This window comes from Ambystoma mexicanum, chromosome 8, assembly GCF_040938575.1.
Source record: "Ambystoma mexicanum isolate Mex_15411 chromosome 8, UKY_AmexF1_1, whole genome shotgun sequence".
Taxonomy (NCBI): domain Eukaryota; kingdom Metazoa; phylum Chordata; class Amphibia; order Caudata; family Ambystomatidae; genus Ambystoma; species Ambystoma mexicanum.
Genome location: NC_090929.1, coordinates 87597196 through 87619319, shown reverse-complemented (window position 1 = coordinate 87619319; position 22124 = coordinate 87597196). Strand labels below are relative to the sequence as shown.

Sequence of the window (22124 nt, the reverse complement as noted above, 5' to 3'; positions counted from 1 at the left end):
ATAACATGTAGTGTAGTACTTCTATGCTTTCATCCACTCTCACAGGGGACTGTGTCTAGGAGCAGAAAACTTGGCGGCCATCTTGGCATAGGCGTATATGTAGTGATACCCAGCCTGATCAAGAAAACAAACCGGGGAAGCAAACCAACTGCATACATAGTGCCCATAAATTATTCGAAATGCGTTGGAACAGCATTGGAACATATTACATTAAAATCGTAAAAGTTCAAATGTTAATCACGTTGATGTTTAAACATACAGATCATATTAATATAGGAAAACGGTGACGTGAATATGGCGGCAATTATATATACAGTCAAAGCTTGAAGTGTGGTGTGCATATATCCAGCACGCTGTCCAGCCGCAATGAAAAAGTGCTAAAGATAAAAATATTGATTTAAACACAAAGACTACCGGCATTGAATTTAAAAGCAATTGGGACAAGATAAAGTTCATATGTCCTAAAGTGCAAAGGCATACTCGAGCGGGGACACACACACACACACACACACACACACACACACACACACACACACACACACACACACACACACACACACACACACACACACACACACACACACACACACACACACACACACACACACACACACACACACACACACACACACACACACACACACACACACACACACACACACACACACACACACACACACACACACACACACACACACACACACACACACACACACACACACACACACACACACACACACACACACACACACACACACACACACACACACACACACACACACACACACACACACACACACACACACACACACACACACACACACACACACACACACACACACACACACACACACACACACACACACACACACACACACACACACACACACACACACACACACACACACACACACACACACACACACACACACACACACACACACCTCTGCCAAATGAATATTTAGAATTAGGAATCTGAAAAATAACGCAGGTATTGCAACTTACTATCAGCATCCCTCATTTATTTCCACCTGGGTACATTTTAATATTCCTGTTTTGTTAATAATTAAAAACAATTGCACAATTGCATTCTGTTAAAAAAATGATCTATGCAGGACAAAAGCAGGGTTAAAATATTTTTCATAAAAAATCTGCAGATAAGGCACAGTGAGAAAACATAATTTGCCCAAGATCGCACACCTCAGCTAAGTGATGAAGCCGGGATATGAGACCAGTCTGCAATTTAAGCACTTCACTGCATATCTTCTCAGGTTTACTGGGTAGGAGAATCTGTTCATATTTGGCTTTTAAGAAATCTCTGTTTTATTTAAAAAAAATGACCAACAGAACAGACATCCTAATAAAACAGCATGACAAATATAAATCTTTATAGAAATATGTTAAGCAAAAACAGTCTAATTGTAGCTTTATTCACCCCCTGACCCCCCAAAGAGGAATGCAAGTTTCAGAATGCAGAGTAATTCAAGCTTAAAAATGTCCTTTTGCGTTTTGCAAATGTGCTCTCAACACTTAGCCGCATAACAAAGGCTACTGTGATAAGCTTGCCTGATAGTTTGTTAACCCAGGCACCCTTATTATTTTACCCTGTCTCTCGCAGGTAGCCTCTCATCGCTGCAAAGGGAAGGCAGCCTCCCTGCCGCATTTTATTGCAGCCCTAACAATTCCGGAGGTTTCATGCTCTTTCCCGGAGACTCTGAGAAAAACCCAGAGGTTAGGCAGGTCTGGTCTGTGGCAACATTAAGTGCCCCGATCATACGGCTGGGGCGCTTCAACACTCTCGCTTTGGAGCTCATCCAGCACAAAATGTACAGCATGTTACTAAGTCTCTGCGCAGCTGAGCGGCTTTTGTCAATTCATTCATTATCGCCGTATTTCTTCTTGAAGAACTGCGTTGCATTGATTGCCAATATTCTGTAATACGTAGCTCTAAAAAGCTCCTCCCACCATTAAGATGGAAGGATCCCGGGAGGATAGCTCAGGAGCAATGCGCTCGACTTGGAAGCAAGATGATGCAGAGAAATACAGGTTTGATCCCCGGGTCCGGGCTTAGAAACCTCTGGTATTCATTGCGTTATAAATGACCATGTACAATTTACAATTACAATGCTCTTCCAAGGATCTCTGCCAGGTAAGAAGAGTACTCAAGATCCAGGCACTCTCCATTGCCTTCTGAGTTTCTAAGAAGAATCGTCAATTGTTCTGTGACAGAAGGCCGGGTGTCCTTTGGAACAAGCAGTGGTACTTCCTCTCTTTAAGAATTAGACATTGGACCAAAAACGATCATGCCAATTTTCGCTGTATGTCCCTATTACCATTCCCGACTAAGATGTTGAAGAAGGTTTTGCTTCTCATCTACAAATCTCAACTTATCAGATCTCTCTTCTTGGATGGACTTTGGTCGAAAAATGGAACATAGATGGTACTCGTCGCAGTGGTGGAAGGTATCAGCAGCATCGGGCATAAGGGCGCTGTAGGCACCATAATTATCAGGCAAGTCACCGGCATTCAACACTATCACCCACCGCATTCTCCTGGGGCACCCGTGTGGCAGGGGGATTCACAGCCTGTCCCTCGTCAGGCTTACATCCTTCCTGGAGGATTGATCTTGGGCCAGGCCCCCCTATGAGTCACTGCACAGAATACTGGATTGAGGGTCCCTTTGGGATCAGCCACGCACCCCTGTTTCAGTTCATCTTGACATGCACCCGTTTGCCAACCTAACCCATTCTTTTGCTTTTCTTTTTGTTTTGCACATATGCATAAGTCATGAGGATCCACTCCCGCTTGTGGGGGGCACGGGGGTCACTGCATCTGTGTCTAACAAGTGCCTGCAAATGGACACGCACCCACAGACTGGAACTGGATCGGTTTCCCTGCAGTGTTCCGGGATAGGATACCTGCTTTTAGCCACCATTGCTTAGGACTTGCTTCAGTAAAACCGGCGAAGAACTTGGACAGGATCCTTTTTTTAATTTCTCCTTCAAACCCCAAATCCACAAAGATTTATGGTCTGGCAAATTTCTGTCTGCCTTTTTTGACATTTCCGCAGAATGTCACAGTGGCCAATGCTTTTGCTTCAACAATATTCGACTGTTCTACCACTGGCCACATCAAACATTGAAAGTAATGTTCTTGCATGATGACCACAACAGCTCTTTAGAACACATTTTAATGATTCTGTATTGCCACTCACGAACCTTGTTAACATCTGATGGGTCTCAATCTCATAACTCCCATGTTTTAGAAGCACAGAAAAAACCTTTATACAAAAATACTGTTTTTTACTGTAGCCAAACATGGCTAAGGAATTTAGATACAAATTAAAAATAAATCCCTAAACTAAGTTTACAAGATTAAGAAATACATATGCAAACTTTTTTTTCCTCAAACCAACTCATAGGGCCTCATTACGCAGTAGGAGGTAAGGGATTACCGGCACCAGTAAGGGCACCGGTGCCGGTAATCCCTTACCACCCTATTCCGAGGTCCCTTAGCGGGTCCCTTCCTTAACGCCTGGTTTTACCAGGCATTAAGGAAGGGGCCCGTTAAGGGATCTCAGAGCTAATAACGGTACCGCAAATTGCGGTACTGTTATTAGCTCCATCCCCATTCCCATTGAGCCCTATGGGGGCTCGAATGGGAATGGGGAGTGGTTCCCGGAATGGGGACTTACCGGTCCTCCAAGGTTGGAATGACCCGGTAAGTCCCTATTTCGGGAACCCGGACCCGGAATGCGGTAAGGGGTAGCCATGGCGCTAATAGCGCCATGGCTATCGCCTTCCGCGTAATGAGGCCCATATTAATGTAAGCACACATTGCAAAGGATTCAAATTGAAATAATGAGATTATAAAAGTATAAAAAAATAAGACAAAAAACAAAAAAACAAGAAAAATTAAAAAGCTGATACAGTTCCTATATTCGGACAAGAAAATGTAGCGTGAACGCAGTCCTGATTTGTGTCTTTTGATTTGCGATATTTGGGCTTGAACACCGCCATGTATTAGGTTTCATAGTGCACACTTTACACATTGGATAGCAAAGACCCATTCCGTCATGGTATAGGTCTATTTGAGGACAGGCCTCATTCCGAGTGCGGCGGTAAGGGGTTAATGGCAACGGTGCTGTTAACCCCTTACTGCCACATTCCGAGGTCCCTTAGCGGGAGCCACTAAAGGACCAGGGAGCTAATAACGGGCCCGTTATGAACGGGCCCGTTATTAGCTCCCTCCCCATTCCCATTGAGCCCTATGGGGGCTCGAATGGGGATGGGTATTTTGAATGGGGACTTACCGGGTCCTCCAAGGTTGGAATGACCCGGTAAGTCCCCATTCAAGGAACCCGGACATGAGTTTGGAGGCACTATGGCGCTAATAGCACCATGGCTACCTCCAAACTCGTAATGACTCCAGTGTCTTAAAAGTGTATAGCGTCCAAAAGGAATTTACCAAGCAACTCCCCACTCACCAGTGGTTGGGCTGAACCGATGTACCAGCCACAGGTGAGTGGGAGAGACAAACCATGGCAGACAAAGCTCTACAGCTCTAAAGCAGATTCACAATAACAGCTACAATCCAACCAGGCAACCAGATGCAACCATTGGGAGGTGACCGACACCTACCTGGATTCCAAGTCTCCAAGCAGATGGCTTGTTGGGGTCCGCAACCCGCAGGCCTGTGCAAATGCATGTCCAGAATTCAGGGCTTTAACATGGAAACGTGGAACACTGGGTGCACTTTTATGGATGAAGGCAGTGCCAACCGAACAGCCACTGGGTTGACAACGCGTGTGATTGGATAGTGTGCCATGTACTTGGGTAGTAATTTGCGAGGTCCAGGTAAATGCAAATGTTAGGTCACCTGCTTTATACTTCACATCAATGGTGGTTATCATACTTCAAATGTTCTGGCCCATCGGACTGGATTGTTTGCATAATTCAGGCCACTGTGTCAGTTGCGTGAGTGGGGATAGAAGTTCAGGCAACATGCATGGCTAGTACCATTGGGAGGCATAGAAAGGGGACATCTTGATAGTGGTATGGAATGTGGTGGTTTGAAAAAGTCTGCCGTACACGACAAAGACAACCACTATCCTTGGTTTTTGAAACAAAAGCATCTCATTCACTGTTCCAGGGTCTGATTCACATGCTCTGTTTGACTGTCTGTTTGAGGATGGTATGCAGACCAGAAGTGTAAATTAATCCCCAACAGAGTACACAATGCTTTCCAGAATTTAGAGGTAAATGACGGCCTCCGATCGAATATCAACACTGAGTGTAATCCATGAATCCAGAATACATGTTGGAAAAATAGACTGGCAAGATCAGCCCCCCATCCCCTGACAGGCTATAAAATGTTGCAACTTGGTGAATGAGTCTATAACTACTAAGGGCCTGATTCACAGAAGTGTTTTCTAATGGTGCAATCGCATTGAAAAACACTCTGTGAATCAGGCCAAAAGATGGTGTCATAGCTCCAAGGAAACGGCACACCAGGGAACAGTCGGGACGGGCATGACACGCCAAAGACCCACCAGTTTCCCAGGATGCCTCTTTCCTTGTGCATAGATAGCACACATGAGAACATACTGTCTCATGCTGCCTGCAGATCAGAACACCATGCCCAGCTGCACAGCACATGCAGAGACTTTTTGGAAATCCACTTGGCCCGTCAACTTGGTATAATGGCACCAGGTGTTAACTAGGCAATGTAACCCAAATGTCAGAATATAGCAGGGACCCAAAAAGCAGAAGCACTGGTTGTTCTTCCATCCGTGAGGGGATGGTCTTGAGAGGGACGAGCTCCTTCAAGGCTCGAGCTGTTGAAGCATCTGTGTGGATTTCAGACATACGCAGAATGCCGGGAGCAAGACTCTTCCAAATAGGCCCGCAAACAGTGAACCTCTACTTGTGTAAGAGAATATATATACCTGCCACTGGAATGAAATCAATTGGTGAGCCATATTCCCGAGGAGGTGGGAATTTATCAGCGCCCTTTTTATCGAAATCATCTAAAACGTCATGGTCACATTTCGGAAGGCCAACCTGAAGGGCTCCAACATAATGGAAGAAAAAAAGACTGACTGGGACTAGGGCTTTCCCTGCCACCGTGAAAACAGACTTCCGCACATTAGGAGAAATGAAATCCAAGTCTGTAATGAGATTATGATGCTATAATCAGGGCAACCCCAATATGAAACACTGCTATTAAGTTGAACGATATCACTTTCCTATCATTTGCACACAGTGCTCAATTTGTGGGGGTGTTTGCCAGGGCTCAGCCCTGGCACTTATTTCTGGGCCCTGGCACTTATTGTCTCAGTTTGATTATGATTTGATGTTTTGGCAACTTTATGATTTCAATTATCAGTCAGTTGTAGTCAAAACATCAAGCCACTACAGTGTGCAATGGCTAGGGTGTCTGCATCCTGGGCCAACGCATTATTATTCATGAACCTGATGATTCAGGTGGGCAGGGCAATGTCAGTTATCTGGTTTCAGGGAGAACAACGAGTTGGAAGGTGGCAGTCAATCCTCTGTGCTTGTGGACAGGACAGGCCCTCATGCCAGCAGCACAACATAGGGCAAGGGTCAGGGAAAAGGTCAATGCCCGTCAAGAGTACCAACCTACAGAGAAGGATCTAGCTGCCTGGAAGTTCATTAGTCCAGCTATGATTTTTCCTGAATTTGCTCATCACTTTTCTGTAGTAGGAAAGCACATTTGCTCTTTTTCTGTGGATAGATGGTCAACATGTTCCACTTTCCACTTACAGAATCAGACTCACATGTTAAGATTAATGTGTTTTAAAAAGCACTTAAATATTTCCCTTACTTCTAGACACAACTAACACGTTGATTTGTTTTGTGTTACGTTGCCTGGTATCTGTAAAATGCTCATATGCCTTGGGTAGTGTATCCATCAACCCAGATGAGCCGGTGAGAGGTCCACCTTTAACCCCAAATATTCAGACATTGAGGTGAGCAGCCCACGGTTGGTGGCAACAGTGGACTGGGAGCTTCCCACCTTGATGTGTAACAGGCATGCTCAAAAATAGGTACGACCCATCCACTGATCTCACTGGATCCACCAAAATAGCCTATGCGTTGTGTGGAAGCTGCAACCTTGTAGACTCCTAAAGCCCATGAGTCAATGAACGCACACACACACAAAGGTTCACAGCCCTCAGAACACAACTGAATGGGCAGACTAGAGTGCATGGACGACATGAGATTTTGCTGTACTGTTGGGGCTCATCTTCAATGCCCCACCTGGGGACGAGAACTGTCATTTTCCGAGCATTGGGCTGGTTGTCCCAGACACTCTCTTAGAAAAGTGCCTGCCTAGATGCAATATAAGCAAAGGGATGCTTTGCAGTGCCAGTCCTTGTAAGCAGGCTGCAAACCCCAGTTATCTGCATGGGTTCGAGGACATCACTTGATTTGATTACAGATGTTTTACTGTGGTTCTCTGGGACAGTAGCAGCTTTCACCACAAAATGCCTCTGTTCTCCCCCACTCGCCGACATACAGGAGTCTACTTGTAACGCCAAGAGGAGCAACACAGAGAAATTACTGGGCAGAAGCCCCCATTACCTCATGTTTGAGACCCCAATAAAACAAGGCTGCCCTTTTTGCTTCCCACCAGGATGGCTGATTGACAAGAGGCACACACGTTCAGAGATCCTTCTTGCTCTGTGTCAATTCAAAGAGTTCTACGTTGGTTTGTTGCCATTCGTGGTGTGTATCAAGCACTCTCGCCATTTCTTTCGTGAGAGGGACAAACCAAGGCAGGCACCCCCTCAGCAACACTAAAGGGGACTCATGATCACAGCTACAATCCAACCAACCCAACCAGATGTAGCCCTGGGGGAAGTAACTGACGCATCCCTAGCTTCCAGGGGTCCAAGTGGAGGTCCAGTTCAGAATCAATGCGGGTCACAAGAGCAGGACTAGGTTCAGTAAAAGGAAGGTCCACACAAGGAATCCAGGAGATTAGGGAGTACTGAGTGAACGGGGATCCAAACATACACAAAGAAGCAAAAGCGCTACAGGGGACTATCTGGTCAGGTCACAAGTAACAGGTACAGGAGTAAAGAACAGGCATGCTCAGTGGAACGTGGTGTAGAGCGCTGGCGTCAACTTTGGCATCCTCTTTATCCTTGGCTCCTAGCATCATTTCGATCATCAGCGCTTCCTCACCAGGTGACCCACATACTGATCCACCCACCGAATAGAATGCACAGATTGCTGAAGGGTGCGTTTTTCTCAGCCCTGTAGCTGCCATGGTGCCTACCAGGGCCTCACCACCGTGGTATCCAGCTGTGTAGGAAGGCACACTATGACAGCCAGCAGTCAAATTAAGTAGGAAACTACAGTGATTGTGGTCTATATAAATAAGTTTCGTCATCTCTCTCTATTTATAGCACCTTCAACAGGACCCAAACAACTCTAATCATGTGTGGGATTACTACTGTAATGAGGCCTTAATCCAGAGCCAGAGAGTCCAAGAACAGTAAGACCACAGTAGGGGAATCATGTGTGCATTAATTAAGCAATAAGCCCCGAGCCGCGGGGGCATTACCGAGTCAGGTAAAGCCCTGGGCCCATAGTTCGCGAGGGCCTTAACAAAGGCACTGGGGCTTTACCTGACTCAGTAATACCCCCGCTGCTCGGGGCTTATTGCTATAAGTATCCTGGCCTGCAAGACCGGGGTACTAAAAGCACTGTTAAAAAAAAAGTTTGAAAAGCAAACGTAAAAATAAAATGGCCACTGGGGAAGGGAAAACGGAGTCAGTTTTTCCTTTTCCATGGTGGCCATTCAAAATCAATGTAAAAAAGTAAACAAAGAAAATGGCCGCCATGGAAAGGGAAAAGGGACTACACTTAGTCCCTTCTCTGTTTCCATGGCGGCCATTCAAAAAATAGTAAAAATGTAAACAAAAAAATGGCCGCATGAAAAGGAGAGAAGGAACTACACGTAGTCCCTTCTTCCTTTCCATGATGGCCTGCCGGGGAGCAGACGGGCCGGGACAGAAGTGTTCCCAGCATGTTTGCTTCTGAAAAAGGACCAAAAAGAAGGTAAGTGGGGTTGGGAGGGCAGCAAGGAGATTGTTTGGATGGGGGTGGGGCGAAGGGAGAAACCCTGTTCCGAGCCCCCTCATTGGCTGAGGTGCTTGTACACATCCCCGCCGGGGATATGAAGGAATTTAGGGATTCAAGGTCAGGCAAAGCGCCGGTGAGGGCCAATCAGATTGCATGTAACAATCTGATTGTCTCTCGCTGGGTACTAATTTGTCAAATGATCCACATGCATATACTCTCTTCGTATTTCAGTGTGTGCCGTTTAGATAATAACGGATGGAGTTTGCAGCCTTGTTTCAGATTAGATGGTTCTCTCACTTTAGGTCAGGACAAAAAGTCTTTTATAAACTGCCTCAACTCTGTGAAAGCACTGCGAGTAACTTGCGTTCAGACAGTTATACAGAGAAAAACAACCATGCAACTGTTCCTGCCAAAATGTGATTGTGGCTGCCTTCAGCGTGCAAGTGTATTACTGATTATAGAAAAGCAGGAACACACAGCACCCCCATTGCTAACACCCCATTCAGTGTAAGCATGGAAGATGATGAGAAATGACATTGCCTTAGGAATCGGTTACAAGGGCAGTGTCGATAGCAACCGCAGGTGATTCTGTTAAACAGTGACAGACAGTGGCCCTCATTACAACTGAGGTGCTAAGTGCACCAACTTTACCACCATGGTGTAAACTACGTTTACACCATGGTGGATGGCGGATTTACCGCCCCATTACAAGGTGAGTGGGGCGGTAAATCCCCATTTCCCATTTTCCCTTCCCCATTCCCATTTTTGCCCCATAGGGCATAATGGGAGTGGGGAAGGCGCTAATTACGGCACCGTAAATTACGGTGCCGTAATTAGCACCAAGGTGCCTTAGCACCATGGAACTTAACGCCTGCAAAAAGCAGGCGTTAAGGTGGGAATCAGGCGTTAAGGGTTAACGGTGGCGTTAACCCTTAACGCCTGAGTTGTAATGAGGGCCAGTGTCATGTTTATCTTGTAAACCCTGCCACAAAAGGTGCCGAACTGTAGTGAAAGTACTGGGCCAGCAGAGGTGCTATCATCGATAATTGCTATGCAAGTGCTGTTGACAGAAGTTTATATTTCGTGTGTATTCGCGTGGGTGAAGTGCTATGAAAAGAAACACGGCTCAAAAGCTCACATTGGCCCCAGTGGTAATACCATTACTGAGGAGCTTTTAAAGCGTGTCCGCAAAGCCTGATGGGTGATGCAGAAAGGGCCCAGTGGGGTGAAAGGGCCTTGAAAGAACACACTGACAGATACGTGAGACCGAAAATATGTACAATAGTTACATTTTACAGTGGGCGGAGCACACTGTGTGTGAAAGGATCATTCCAGTGAGAGGAGGGTGCTTGTGTAGCCAGACTCTGTGGGGATGTTCTTAAGCTCTGGGGGTAGGTGGTTCCTGTTATAGGGACCAAGAGAGAGAGGAGGGGGGAAGGAATGGAAGCAGGAGGGAGAGCAAGGAGGAGAGCTATGGTGGGGTAGGTAAGGGGGAGGGATCGGAGAGTGTGGGGAGGAGTAGCAGGAGATAAGTCGGCGAGAATGGGACAGGCAAGCCTGTGGAAAGATTTAAAGACCAGAAGAACACATTTGAATGAGAAACACTTTAGTGCATGGTGAGTCAGCGAGCACGGAGGCAGTGGGCATAGGCGGGAGAGCATCAGGGGAGATTAACGAGAGTGCAGGTGGCAAGGTTGAAAGCTTTCTGTAGAGGGGCAAACTAAAGACCCAGAAGTAGGCTGAGGCAGTAGTCCAGTTTGTTGGGGCACATAGTGGAGATCAGATCCTTATAAGAGTGGAAAGTGAGGTATAGATATATTTTCCTGATGTTGGGAATGTGAGCCCAGCAGCTGTGGAGGTAGAGGTAATACATTACTTGAGTTTAAGATTGTGGTCAAAGAACACCCCTAGATTGTGAGCACTAGGGATGGAGTTGGTAGATCAGAGGGAGAGGAGGTAGGGGAGGCAGTGATTGCTATTGAGGTAGAAGAGAGAGGCCTCACTTGTTTTTGTGAAGCTAAGCACCTGGAAAACACGCCATCCATTGACGAATGGTAGTAAGGCTGCTGGTGATGAAAGAGGATCTCCAGGGTGAAGATGAGGATGGAGAAGATGATTTGTGTATACTTGACAAATAGAGATGAGAAGCCAAATTAGTACCTGACGAGGGTCATTGAGCTTGTAAAAAGCAAGCTCATTGGCCCTCGCTCGGGTCTTACCTGCCCGACAAGGCTCTGAGCACTGCAGCGTCCCAGAGTTCTTTCCGCAAGTGGCCGAGTTATTTCCGCAAGTGGCCACCCTGGAAAGGGAGAAGGACTACATGTAGTCCCTGTCTCTTTGCCCCTGCCATGGCGGCCATTTTGCTTGTTTACTTTTGTTTACATTCGTTTTAGTGGCGGCCATGGAAAGGGAGAAGGGACTACGTGTAGTCCCTTCTCCCCGATCTCTGGTGGCCATTTTATTTTTGCTATTTTTTCTCTAGTCGAGAAACAGTTGCAACACCGTTTCTCAACTCGAGAAAAACTGCTATTAGTAACCCTATACCACATGCCGGGGTACTAATTCCAATGTAACCCTCGGTGACGGGGGCATTACCGTTAGTGTACTGCCCACAGGGCTTCGTTAAAGCCCTCGCTTTGCTCAGGCTTTTAACTATGGCCCTGGGGGCATTTCCCTACTGGTAATGCCCCCCTCCTCGGGTTATATTGCCTAGGTATGAGCTGACTTCTCTAAGGTTTTAATGTATGAAAAGGTGACCTTGACAAATGCCTACAAGGAAGGGTCTGGTGGCGGCTGTGCCAGTGTTCCAGTAATAGAGAAGGAGCTGTCAGCCAGGCAGGAGGCAATCCATGTAAGGGCAAGTTGGCCAGTACACAGTAAAAGTGCCGGTAATAACATTTACCAGCACTTTTACCAGAGTAGCCAACTACAACGTTGCCGTTAGGGGGTGAAGGATTTACCTCCAGCTATAAGCTGGAGGTATATCTGACCCCTACCAGCAAAAAACTGCCTGTTTTACCGGCACCAGCCCTACAGATAAGGGGTATATCGGCCACTTGTTCTCCCTAAAATTAGGCAAATACTAAAATAAAATAAAAATAGGGAGTAAAAGTACTCCCAACAAAAAATAGGAATAAGACACGTAGAACATTATGCCCCTGCTTTCACCCACAAAGGTCCATGGATATGTTTGGACCTGTTTAGTAACACAGGATGAAACGACTATTATTACTGTCTGATCAGAAGAATTAAACATGTATCTTATGTATGTAACAACTAGGTGCAAAGAAATAATGATTACAAAAACATTTCCATTTTCCAGTTAAAGCATATTTTTACTTGCTCATAAATACTCCCATTGAGAATTGGAATTACATTTTTACTCCCTAAAAAATCATTTTACTCCCAACTTAAAAAAAATAGGGTGTAAAATACTCCCGCTTCCAAATCTTATCTGGAGCTGTGACCGGCACGGTAATACAGTTGCGGTAAAAGCAGCAAAAAATCTCCCCATGAGGTCCTATGGGACTCCGTGGAATGGGGATTTACCGCCCTTACCAGCACTTGTAATCTGCCGGTAATTCAGACCAAGTGCCGCTAAGGGTAATTCCGTTTGCCGGTATCCTGGTGGTAATACCGCCAGACTCGTAATGAGGCCCAATGTCCCGGAAACTAAGAAAAGAGAAAGTGTGAAAGCAAGCGGGTGGGTGGCTGACAGTGTCGAAGGCAGCAGAGAGATCTAAAAGCATGAGCATAGATGAGAGATGACACAGGTGAGCAGTATTTGGGTAGTTCAAGGAAGTAGGATGCCATTGCATATATATTAACATGTTTATCAAATATATTTTATGTGTGACATGTTCAAATATAAGTAAAATATATGTGTCACGTGATAGCAGAAGTGATATACATGTCATGCAGTTCATATAAGTGATATTTCTTTCATATATGTAATGCATAAACTATATATTTTCATTTCTATATATGTTTTGGTTTTGTTTTTTTTGAGGGATGTGATGGGTCTCTGGATTGGTAAAAACACATCTTCCAAATATCAAATGACGGAGGGTTATGGTTACATGTAACCGTAGCCAGCGAAGGAACTGGGCCGGGACAAGTCGGAGCTACGCTCTGGCAATAACTAGCTTGCTGGATCGACATTCCATGTAGAGCCGAGGCACAAACCCTGCAAGTCGTGGAAGTTCTCTGTCCCTGACTGCGTGTGTTTCCCAAACCTGTGCGTTTGGAGTCTCAATTCGAGCAGCGATATGCAATATCTTTAAAAACTGCATCAGAAAGTCGTCCTTTGCTCGTCAGCCCAACTCAAGGAACCGATCCAAGGCTGTATGTATGTCTCATGCTTTGCACACATTTTACTGTCATGGTGACTATTCTGACAGAGGAAATGAGCATCATATTCAGTATGCATTGCATGCACATATGAATAACTATCACAGACATGTTTGATAAATTGGTGGTCATTCTTATGTTCACAAAATGCACTTTGTTTTTATGCAAAGCAGCCAGCATACTATATTCAGGGCAACCACATTCTTTGACACCTGGCTCCCCCGGCGCCTAACTGATATACCCACATATGCACGCGAAAGGGGTGGGGGGGAGGGTTGTTCTCCCAGAACATTTTGAAAATTTCCAGCACGGACCGTAACTAATCAAAGCCTCAAAAATATAGAGTTTTGCCAGCTTTGTATACCAGCGTAACCATACATTTCATCCTTCCCCATGCACTGCTCATAATATCACTGATGACATCACAAATGTTATCATGTCCTGCGAATACTCCACTCAGTACATGCACTGTGCCCATGCCCTGGCCGCAGTGACCCACCAGTGGTGCCCAAGTGCTATGAACGGTGGCCATACTTGCAAGAGCACGCTCCCCTGCCAATTTCATCGACATGCCTTAATTGTTGTAAATTGGTACACTTTGGTTACAAGTTGGTCTACCTGTGGTGTTTCCCAGGGGTCTAATTCCAACACCCCGTGTGTCCACATCTTACTTGATCTTTATTCTGCCTTTGACATGGTCAACCATGCCATCCTGCTCAACCGTCTCCGTGGTAACCTGGGCATCACGGGTCAGTCCCTGGCATGGCTGACCTCATTTCTCTCCGATCGACCCTCCCAGGGCCAACTCGGGTCCTTCCCCTCCTCCATCTCTATTTCTCTCTGTGGTGTTCCCCAGGGGTCTAACCTCTCTCCCTGGCTGTTCAACCAATACCTGGCACTTCTTCCTTACCGCATTGCCGCACTCTGCCCCAGCTTCCAGTGCTATGCGGATGACACTCATTTTCAGGCTACGCTCAGCCACCTCTTCTCCCTCTCTCATCTGTGACTGCCTGTCCGCCATCTAGGAGTGGTGTGCCGCCAACAATCTCTGCCTGAATGCCAGCAAGACTGAGGTTCTCCTCATTGGCACTCCCACACCCTCATTTCCTGTCACTCTCTGGCCGCCCTCTCTTGGCCCTTATCCCTGCTCCCACCGGTGAGACTAAAAACCTCTGGGTCATCTCCGACTCCACACTCTCCTTCTCTCCTCACATCTCTGATATCTCTAAGAAGTCACACTACCAGCTACACCTCGTCAGAGGTATTCTTCATTTCCTATCCTTCACCCAGAAGCTCACTGTCTCCAGAGCTCTGGTTCTCTCTAGGCTGGACTACTGCAACAGCCTCTTTCTAAATCTGCCCGCTTCTACTCTCCGCCCTCTGCAGCTCATCCAGAACTTGACTGTGAGACTTGTCCTTGGCCTCAAGCCCAGGGATCGTATCACTCCAGAACTGAAATCTCTGCACTGGCTCCCAGTGGCTGTGAGGATTAAGTTCAAAACCCTCTGCATCGTCCACAAGGCCCTCTGGGGCCAGGGGCCTCAATACCTTCAACTCTGTCTTCCTAAATATCTTCCTTCTCGAGCTCTTCGCTCATCCACCTCCAACTCCCTCAGGGTCAGCCGCTTCTCCAAGCAACAGGTTGGCGGTAGATCACTTTCTTCCGTCGGGCCTCCCTCTGGAACAGCCTCCCTGCCCCCCTGAAACTTGAGGAGAACCATCTCTGGTTCCGGAAGCACCTCAAAACCTTTCTCTTTGCTTCTGCTTTTTCTCCTCCTCTCCCCTGCTGATTTCCTGGCTTATACTGAAACTGGACTGGTTTACCTGGCCACCCTCCAAGCTCTGGCCCAGGCCCCCCCCCTCCGGCCAGTCGCACACCTGCATTGCCCTCCTGGATACCCCCGCACTTGGGGACTGTTCTCTGTATCCCTACAGTCCTACCACGAGCACTTGACACCTGATGCCTGCACTTACCCTTCTCCCTTGCACTTGCCACCTGCTGCCCGTACTTTATTTTGTTATTTATTCTATTATCCCATGTATTGCACTGTCCCCTTCCCCGTCCCCTCTGCACGTTCCCTTTCCCCTTTCCCATGCACTTGCGCGATCTGAATGACACTTGGCCTAGTAGGATCGTTGTCTGTCTTCCCTCTGTTCCCCCTCCATTGCCTCGTCACGCCTTGAAACACATGTGTATATGCGCGTTATAAATGCCATATCATATCAAATCATATCAAGTTGGTGCCTTCGGAATCGTCAGACCTTACCCACCTCCCTCAAACCTTTTCCCTCACAGCCTTCTCTGAGCTTTCTCATCCTCCTCTAGCCCACACTCCCTCTCTCACATATGATGTGCTTTCTCACTCACGCTTCCAAATCTTAAAGAGCTTCCTCTCACATCTTTCTCATATGGTGTACTCTCCCACTCATCCTCATATTCCTCAACACACAATCCTCTCCAATTCTTCCTCACACAGAAACACAGTCTTCCATCTCCCTCAACATCTTTGTGCCAACCACCCTCTCTTCACTCACTTACATAATGTATTTTCTTATTCGCCCATTTCTATGTTACACCTTCTCTTCCTCACGCTTTCCCTCACCATTCTCTTTCCCATCTTCCACATCTCTTCTCAACCTGCTGTCTCACACACTCCTCCTCGCTGTCTCACACACTCCTCCTCGCCGCTGCTATCACCGTGATTCTTCTGGAAATGTGCTCTGGTTCAGCCCCTGCACGGCCTACCCTGACTGATTTTGCAGTGGCTTTGCTGGCTCTGCTCGTGGCAGCACTTGGTTTGCCCCTGGAAATAGTCCTGCAATTGGGCAACATTGGAGACAACCATTCAATGTCATTCTCTGGGCGCCAGAAATACACCTGTACCCTAGCTGTATGATGGACATCCTTTTCCAACCAGAGAAAGATTTCACATTTGCGCAAGAGCCAAAGTTGTCTTGGTCAAGGAAGACCTTTTTGTATTACAGGAAGGTGGCATCTAATGCTTGGAGGTACTGCCCACTCTAAGGAGGCCTTCATCCCATGATCAAAGACGGAAAGTGCAGAGGTGCTTCTCTGTGACCAACCTGCGAGCGTTGCGGAACTCTTAAGCAGCGCTCTCCTTGCAGTGGCGATTTTGGCACCACACCCCTGCTGCACACACACACACACACACACATGCGGACACACCTTCCACTTATATATCTGTTCCCTGAAACATAACCTCCCCATGCCCACTCTCTCTCTCTCTCTCTCTCACACACACACACACACACACACACACACACACATGCATCAGCCTAAGACAACCAACATACATAGCACTTCAAAATGGCTTCCTGTCACACCCAATGAAACGCCAGCACATTCAAGCAGGCCTCCACCTGAAAGAATCCCACAATATGGAAACCTGTCATTTACTGTGGGTGACTACACCACTGGCAACTTCTTCTTCCAGAATCTCTGGATAAGAAAATAACAGTAACAGAACCTAGCATTCGTGGGCAGACCACTAGTCGTTCTTTGACACTGATTTCCAACAACAAGATTTCACTTTGCGCTTGACTTATTTCATACCAGTTTTGCTACTTGGCCAGTCTTTACTCCGCATCTTGCAGTACAACATCTGCTTCTCATTAGAGTTTCCTATTCCCATTGCCTCTTTTCGGTCTCCTCCAAATCAAAGCCCTACATGTCCAAAGTATCGCTCAACCCCACTTTTTCTGTGTATTGCTAAACGGAGTCAACATTTCACACTTATCCACAGAAAGTAAAAATAACACATGCTCTTTTGTTTACTAGTGCTCAATAAGAGAATGTGTGCCTGCCACAATACCGATGTAGAAATTAAAATCACTTTTATGTGGCAAAAAATAAGATCAATGGTGTACTGCCTAAAATGTACTATTTTTGTACAAAGTAATAAAATGTAACTAGCGATAGCTTAGGCTGAAGTGTAATCATGTCCAAGAAAAAATACAGTTCAGGAAGGCTTTTGTGCCTTAAGCATACCTGTTGTTGCTTAAGTATATTTGCTAAACTGCATACATTTCAAGCGGGCAAAATGATTGCACTGTAACAACATTAACAGTGAATGTAATTGTCTGTTTCGTTCGCAGGTACCAACTAACCTTATGTCTTTTGAATGAGACCGCTTCTCATTTGAACGATCGCAGAATTGCTACAATTATGCCTTGTAGCGCAAAGTGCCAAACTAAGAAATACAGATTGTACAAAAGACGGAATAGGAATATTGTAAGCAAAAAAATAAGACGACGGGATTGTCGCTCACCAGCAAGAAGATACGGCACTTTTCTGTGGAATATGAAGGTGTATAGGGTTTGCTCTTAAAACCTGAATGTGAATATGGTTTCCGGGATCCAGATGTGTCCGATTGCACTGACCAGGCAATGAAGTCGTAACTGGAGTACTGTATGTTGGATTCTTCCTACTGCAAGAGGTTGGATATAGATTCCCGAGACGTTTAATAATGTGATCCCGACAGTTGCAAACAACTGCCGGCCACAAACTGTGCATCGCATCATCTGCCAATCTTTTTGTAAATGGTTCTTTTTATTGTAAAGCTGCTTCTGTAACTAAACAACATTTGGCCCATGTTGGGTTCTGAATTCTTTTTAATGCACAACCCTATGTCGACAGTGTTAACTTGCTGCAAAGTGTCCGCTAGAACCATACATTGATGAACAACGCTTTTATATCCGAAGTGCACTGAGATGGTTGGCAAATTTTGTTCAAAAAAACGTCGGAAAGGTACATCTGTTCTCGTTGGAGCTAATTGGTAATTTTTGTATTTTGGCACAAAAACACAGAATAACTTTAATTTCTGTATTGTAATCCTACAACTGAAATAAGAACCAGATCTTTTTGTAGGTCCAAATTCTTCCAAGTATTCCCAATTAACCTTTCTAGCATTTCAGATATCGTAAGGTAAATTCCTCAATATGACAAAGCAACTTCCACAGAAGTCTATGGTGGTTATTGTCAAAGCATTGGGCAGTGGTACTGAGAAGTACCCTTATAAGGTACTGTTTCTGATTCCAGAAATGTGCAATGGCTCTGGATCTTTTTGTAATAATAGTTTAATGTTGTTAGTACATTATTACTGTTCTGCTACACAATAGTTTGTGGCTATTTTCTTTTTATATTTTATAAAAATACACTGACCTTTGTTTCAAGTCACAGATATTTCTGAATGTCAAACTTATATTGAACAGATATTGCTGTGAAATGCATATCTTTAAATACCTTATGAACACAAGTTCTGTATCTGTTGGGTACAGAAAATTAATCTTTTAGCAAATGTTTGACATCGAACAGAGAATATCTGGTTTTAGAATGATACCCAAACTGCTCAAAGCCTTTCTGTACTGCAATTACAATTAATTACATATTAGCCAAGTGTACAAATTGTAAAAGAGAAAGTAGCTAGAGATGTTGAATAAAAACACATCTTGAGAAATATGTCCAAATATCTTATTGACCATGTTTATATATGAGGTCCAAATAATTAATCACCTTGCAATATGTTAATATATGAATTGTCACATCTCAAAGCTGTACTCCAAAAGCTAGTAACACCTGAATGTGACATCAGATGGCAGGAATAAGGAATACCTCAATTCATGTTTTTTGAGGTACTCCCATTTACAGAGGGACCATTTAATCAATAAAAAAATGTTTCATGTATCAGCACATGGAAATGAGGTTGCTTGAAATGAATAGGTCGCCATTGTGAAATGAAGTTACGTTTTCCCAATTTGTAAGTGAAACCTGCGTCTGCTTTCTATTATAGATTAGCAAAATAATGATCAAACGGCCATTCTAGGAGGTAGAGATACTTTTCAACTCATTAAAAAATATAAAATGTAGGCTGGAAAATCACATTAGAAAAATGAATAGCTGTGAAAGTATGTTTTATCTGCCATTACCATCTTAACAAACTCACGTTATCTTTTGAAGCATCACCAAAAACCAAACATATCCTGGAATCATAATGCAAAGGCCTTTGGTGGACGCGTGTACATTTCTGCCAGCAAAATAATGTACAGTTACATTTTCCAAATAGAAATAGGACAGTGAAATTAACATTATATATCAACTTTTGCTTATTTAGGAATTTTGATAAGTTTCTGGCAATATAAAAAAAGACTTTGTACCTTGTTAATGAAAATAATAATCTTGTGGAAAAGTGGAAGCATAAAGGACATTGCAGTGTTCCCCAGTCTTGTATGGTGTTATTCCATTTAAAAGTAAGATAGATTGCAATATTTTAATACAAATAATGGGATGTGATATTTCTAAGAAGTCTTAATTACATTTCCTTTAAAGGTAAATAATCGTCCATCTGTCAAAATGCAAGTGCCACTTTTGTGTTGTGTATGGCCAGTGAATATCCCTTTTCATTAAAAAAACATACAACAGATGAAAAGATAATGTACAAAAAGGTACGCAAGAAGAGTCGACTGGTAGTGATATGAACTGGAATATACTTTCAAAAGTTCTGTACAAAATGTTATTGTTTTGTGACAACTTTATAAGAATTCTTAACATATTTTACATTTTTATGCAGCAATATTTATTAATAATTTATTTAAAAAGGTGTCGTCCTGGAATCCTCCGCTCACTTTGTGCCAAAATGCATGTTGTTCCAAATAGCACTTTAGTGCTTTGGTATATTGTCGTTTCATATTCCTCGCCTTCCGTTCAAACTGATTTCCACAATTCAGTGTGTGTCTTTCTTGTGAAAATTGTTGCACTATTTTTGACTGTATTTTCCAGCAGACCCCACTGCATGCCATTTGTGTATGGAATCTTTCTAAAATACTTGTGAACTTGTCTCACCCATAATAACCACTCAACGTGTACTCTTGCTTAGGAGTCTTTGCTTTTTATGTTTTTACTATGTACTTTGTTACCTCAGTCTTGTATCAAGTTGCTGTATTTTTCAGCTTGTTACACCTAAAATGATTGTTTCACTAATTAAATACATTAATGTAAAAAAAGTTGTTTTCTGCGAGGCGAGATAAGATTTTTGTGAAATGTACGCAATTTTTAAAGATGCAGTTGTAAAGTTATTAATATATTGGAAACATTAAAAATGGAATTGAAAAGTGGTGTGTTGGCGTGCATTTTGAGGAGTTTGCAATTACCTGTGTCAATCTTTATTCTGTTCATCAACTGTTGACCTTGGTGGATACCATTGGCAAAAGCCTGATAAATAGCTTTAGTGTGTGATGCTTAAACATTCTCTATTAATGGGAAGTCGAACAAGGAGTATACATAAAAAATTCAGAATTCTCTGGGCATTAAGCAATCAATTGCCCTGCTGCTACTTGCACCCATTCATTTATTATTGTAATTTCCCAAAGAGTGCTCTCATATAACAAAACCAGACAAGGTTGGACAGTAGAGTCATCGCTCTTTTGAATTATCATTAGTTCCTAGGTCCTTGTGCTCCTGTATAATAACTAATCATCTAATCTGAGAATAATTTATTTTCTCCCAAAAAATATTTCAAACCCTCACACCTTTCATGGGATTAAATTACAAGTGAGATACAATGCCAAAAGTCTTCTATATTATAAGTTATATATCCATGTATAAACAGTGCTGCAGACACATGTTTCACACACGGTGTGCTTTATCAATGCTGTAAGTCAATTGTGAAAAGACAAGCAAAAAACTAAATGAATCGGTGGGTGGAGTATACAAAAGAGAGTGAGAGAAAGCCAAATGGAAATCATTAACCAACATGAAAATAGAACTTTAAATGGTGATTCCTAGATGGAATTGGTCAATTAAAAATGTCTGTCTGTTAACTCTGTCATTCTTCCACTCTCTTGGGATCTGAAATAAACCCCAGATTTTGCAGGATCCCAATTCCTTTTATGGGTTTCACTGTTGCATGTTTTAATTATCTGTCTGTGAACCTGGGGTTTATGAAGAGTCACTCAGAAGGTTTAATGGTTATGAATATAGTGGGACTGGCTTGGCTCGGTAGTTCAGTGAGTTTGGCGCTCGTTGCTGAGATCTGTGCTCAACATCGAAAGAGAATGGTGATACCCTCCGTACCATTCCACTGGGTAATAGCAGAATCCTTTGTTTACAGTGCTATAAAAAATAATAACATAATTTATTAAAAATGCTAGGATGCTACTTGCTCATGTCAATACCAGTGGGGGCATCAAAGTGTTTTATAGTCTGGTGGGTTAAAGAGCAGGATTTGCCCCCTGAAGAAGTGTTGTCACAGTGTAATAGTGGACATTGATTAAAAAAAGGAAACAATATAGCTTGTTCTCCCCTGCTCGTGGGCTAAACCCTGACTCAGACTGAATGTTCATGAAGACCATTGTGGCATACTGTATACACTATAATGTGTGGACAGCCTACACACATAGCAGTGTATCATTCATGGTTCAGCGGGGAGCTGGATTTTAGTAGCCCATAAAGGTTGGGTTACTCATCAATTGGAAAACGGGGTAACATGTCTCGCTCAATCCAAATCCTCAAGGACCCTCCACCCAGGTGATCCTCCCTTGCTTTTCCACCCCCAGGATCCAAAAGCAATGGCCTTTCCCTTGATGCCTATGCACATAGCAGTGTATCATTCATGGTTGCTCAGAATCATACCATTCAAA

At 44.2% G+C, this 22124-nt stretch overlaps 1 protein-coding gene across 6 annotated transcripts in view; it reads left to right on the top strand.

Annotated features, from left to right (window-relative positions):
- RALGPS1 (Ral GEF with PH domain and SH3 binding motif 1) overlaps window positions 1–20597 on the top strand; it is a 2625553-nt gene extending 2604956 nt beyond the window's left edge. For all 6 annotated transcript variants that reach the window (XM_069609374.1, XM_069609372.1, XM_069609376.1 and 3 more), the window contains one exon: window positions 17586–20597. In XM_069609374.1, the coding sequence (XP_069465475.1) occupies window positions 17586–17615 (30 nt within the window). In that variant the 3' untranslated portion in view covers window positions 17616–20597. The remainder of the gene's footprint in view (window positions 1–17585) is intronic.
- Window positions 20598–22124: the final 1527 nt, after the last annotated feature.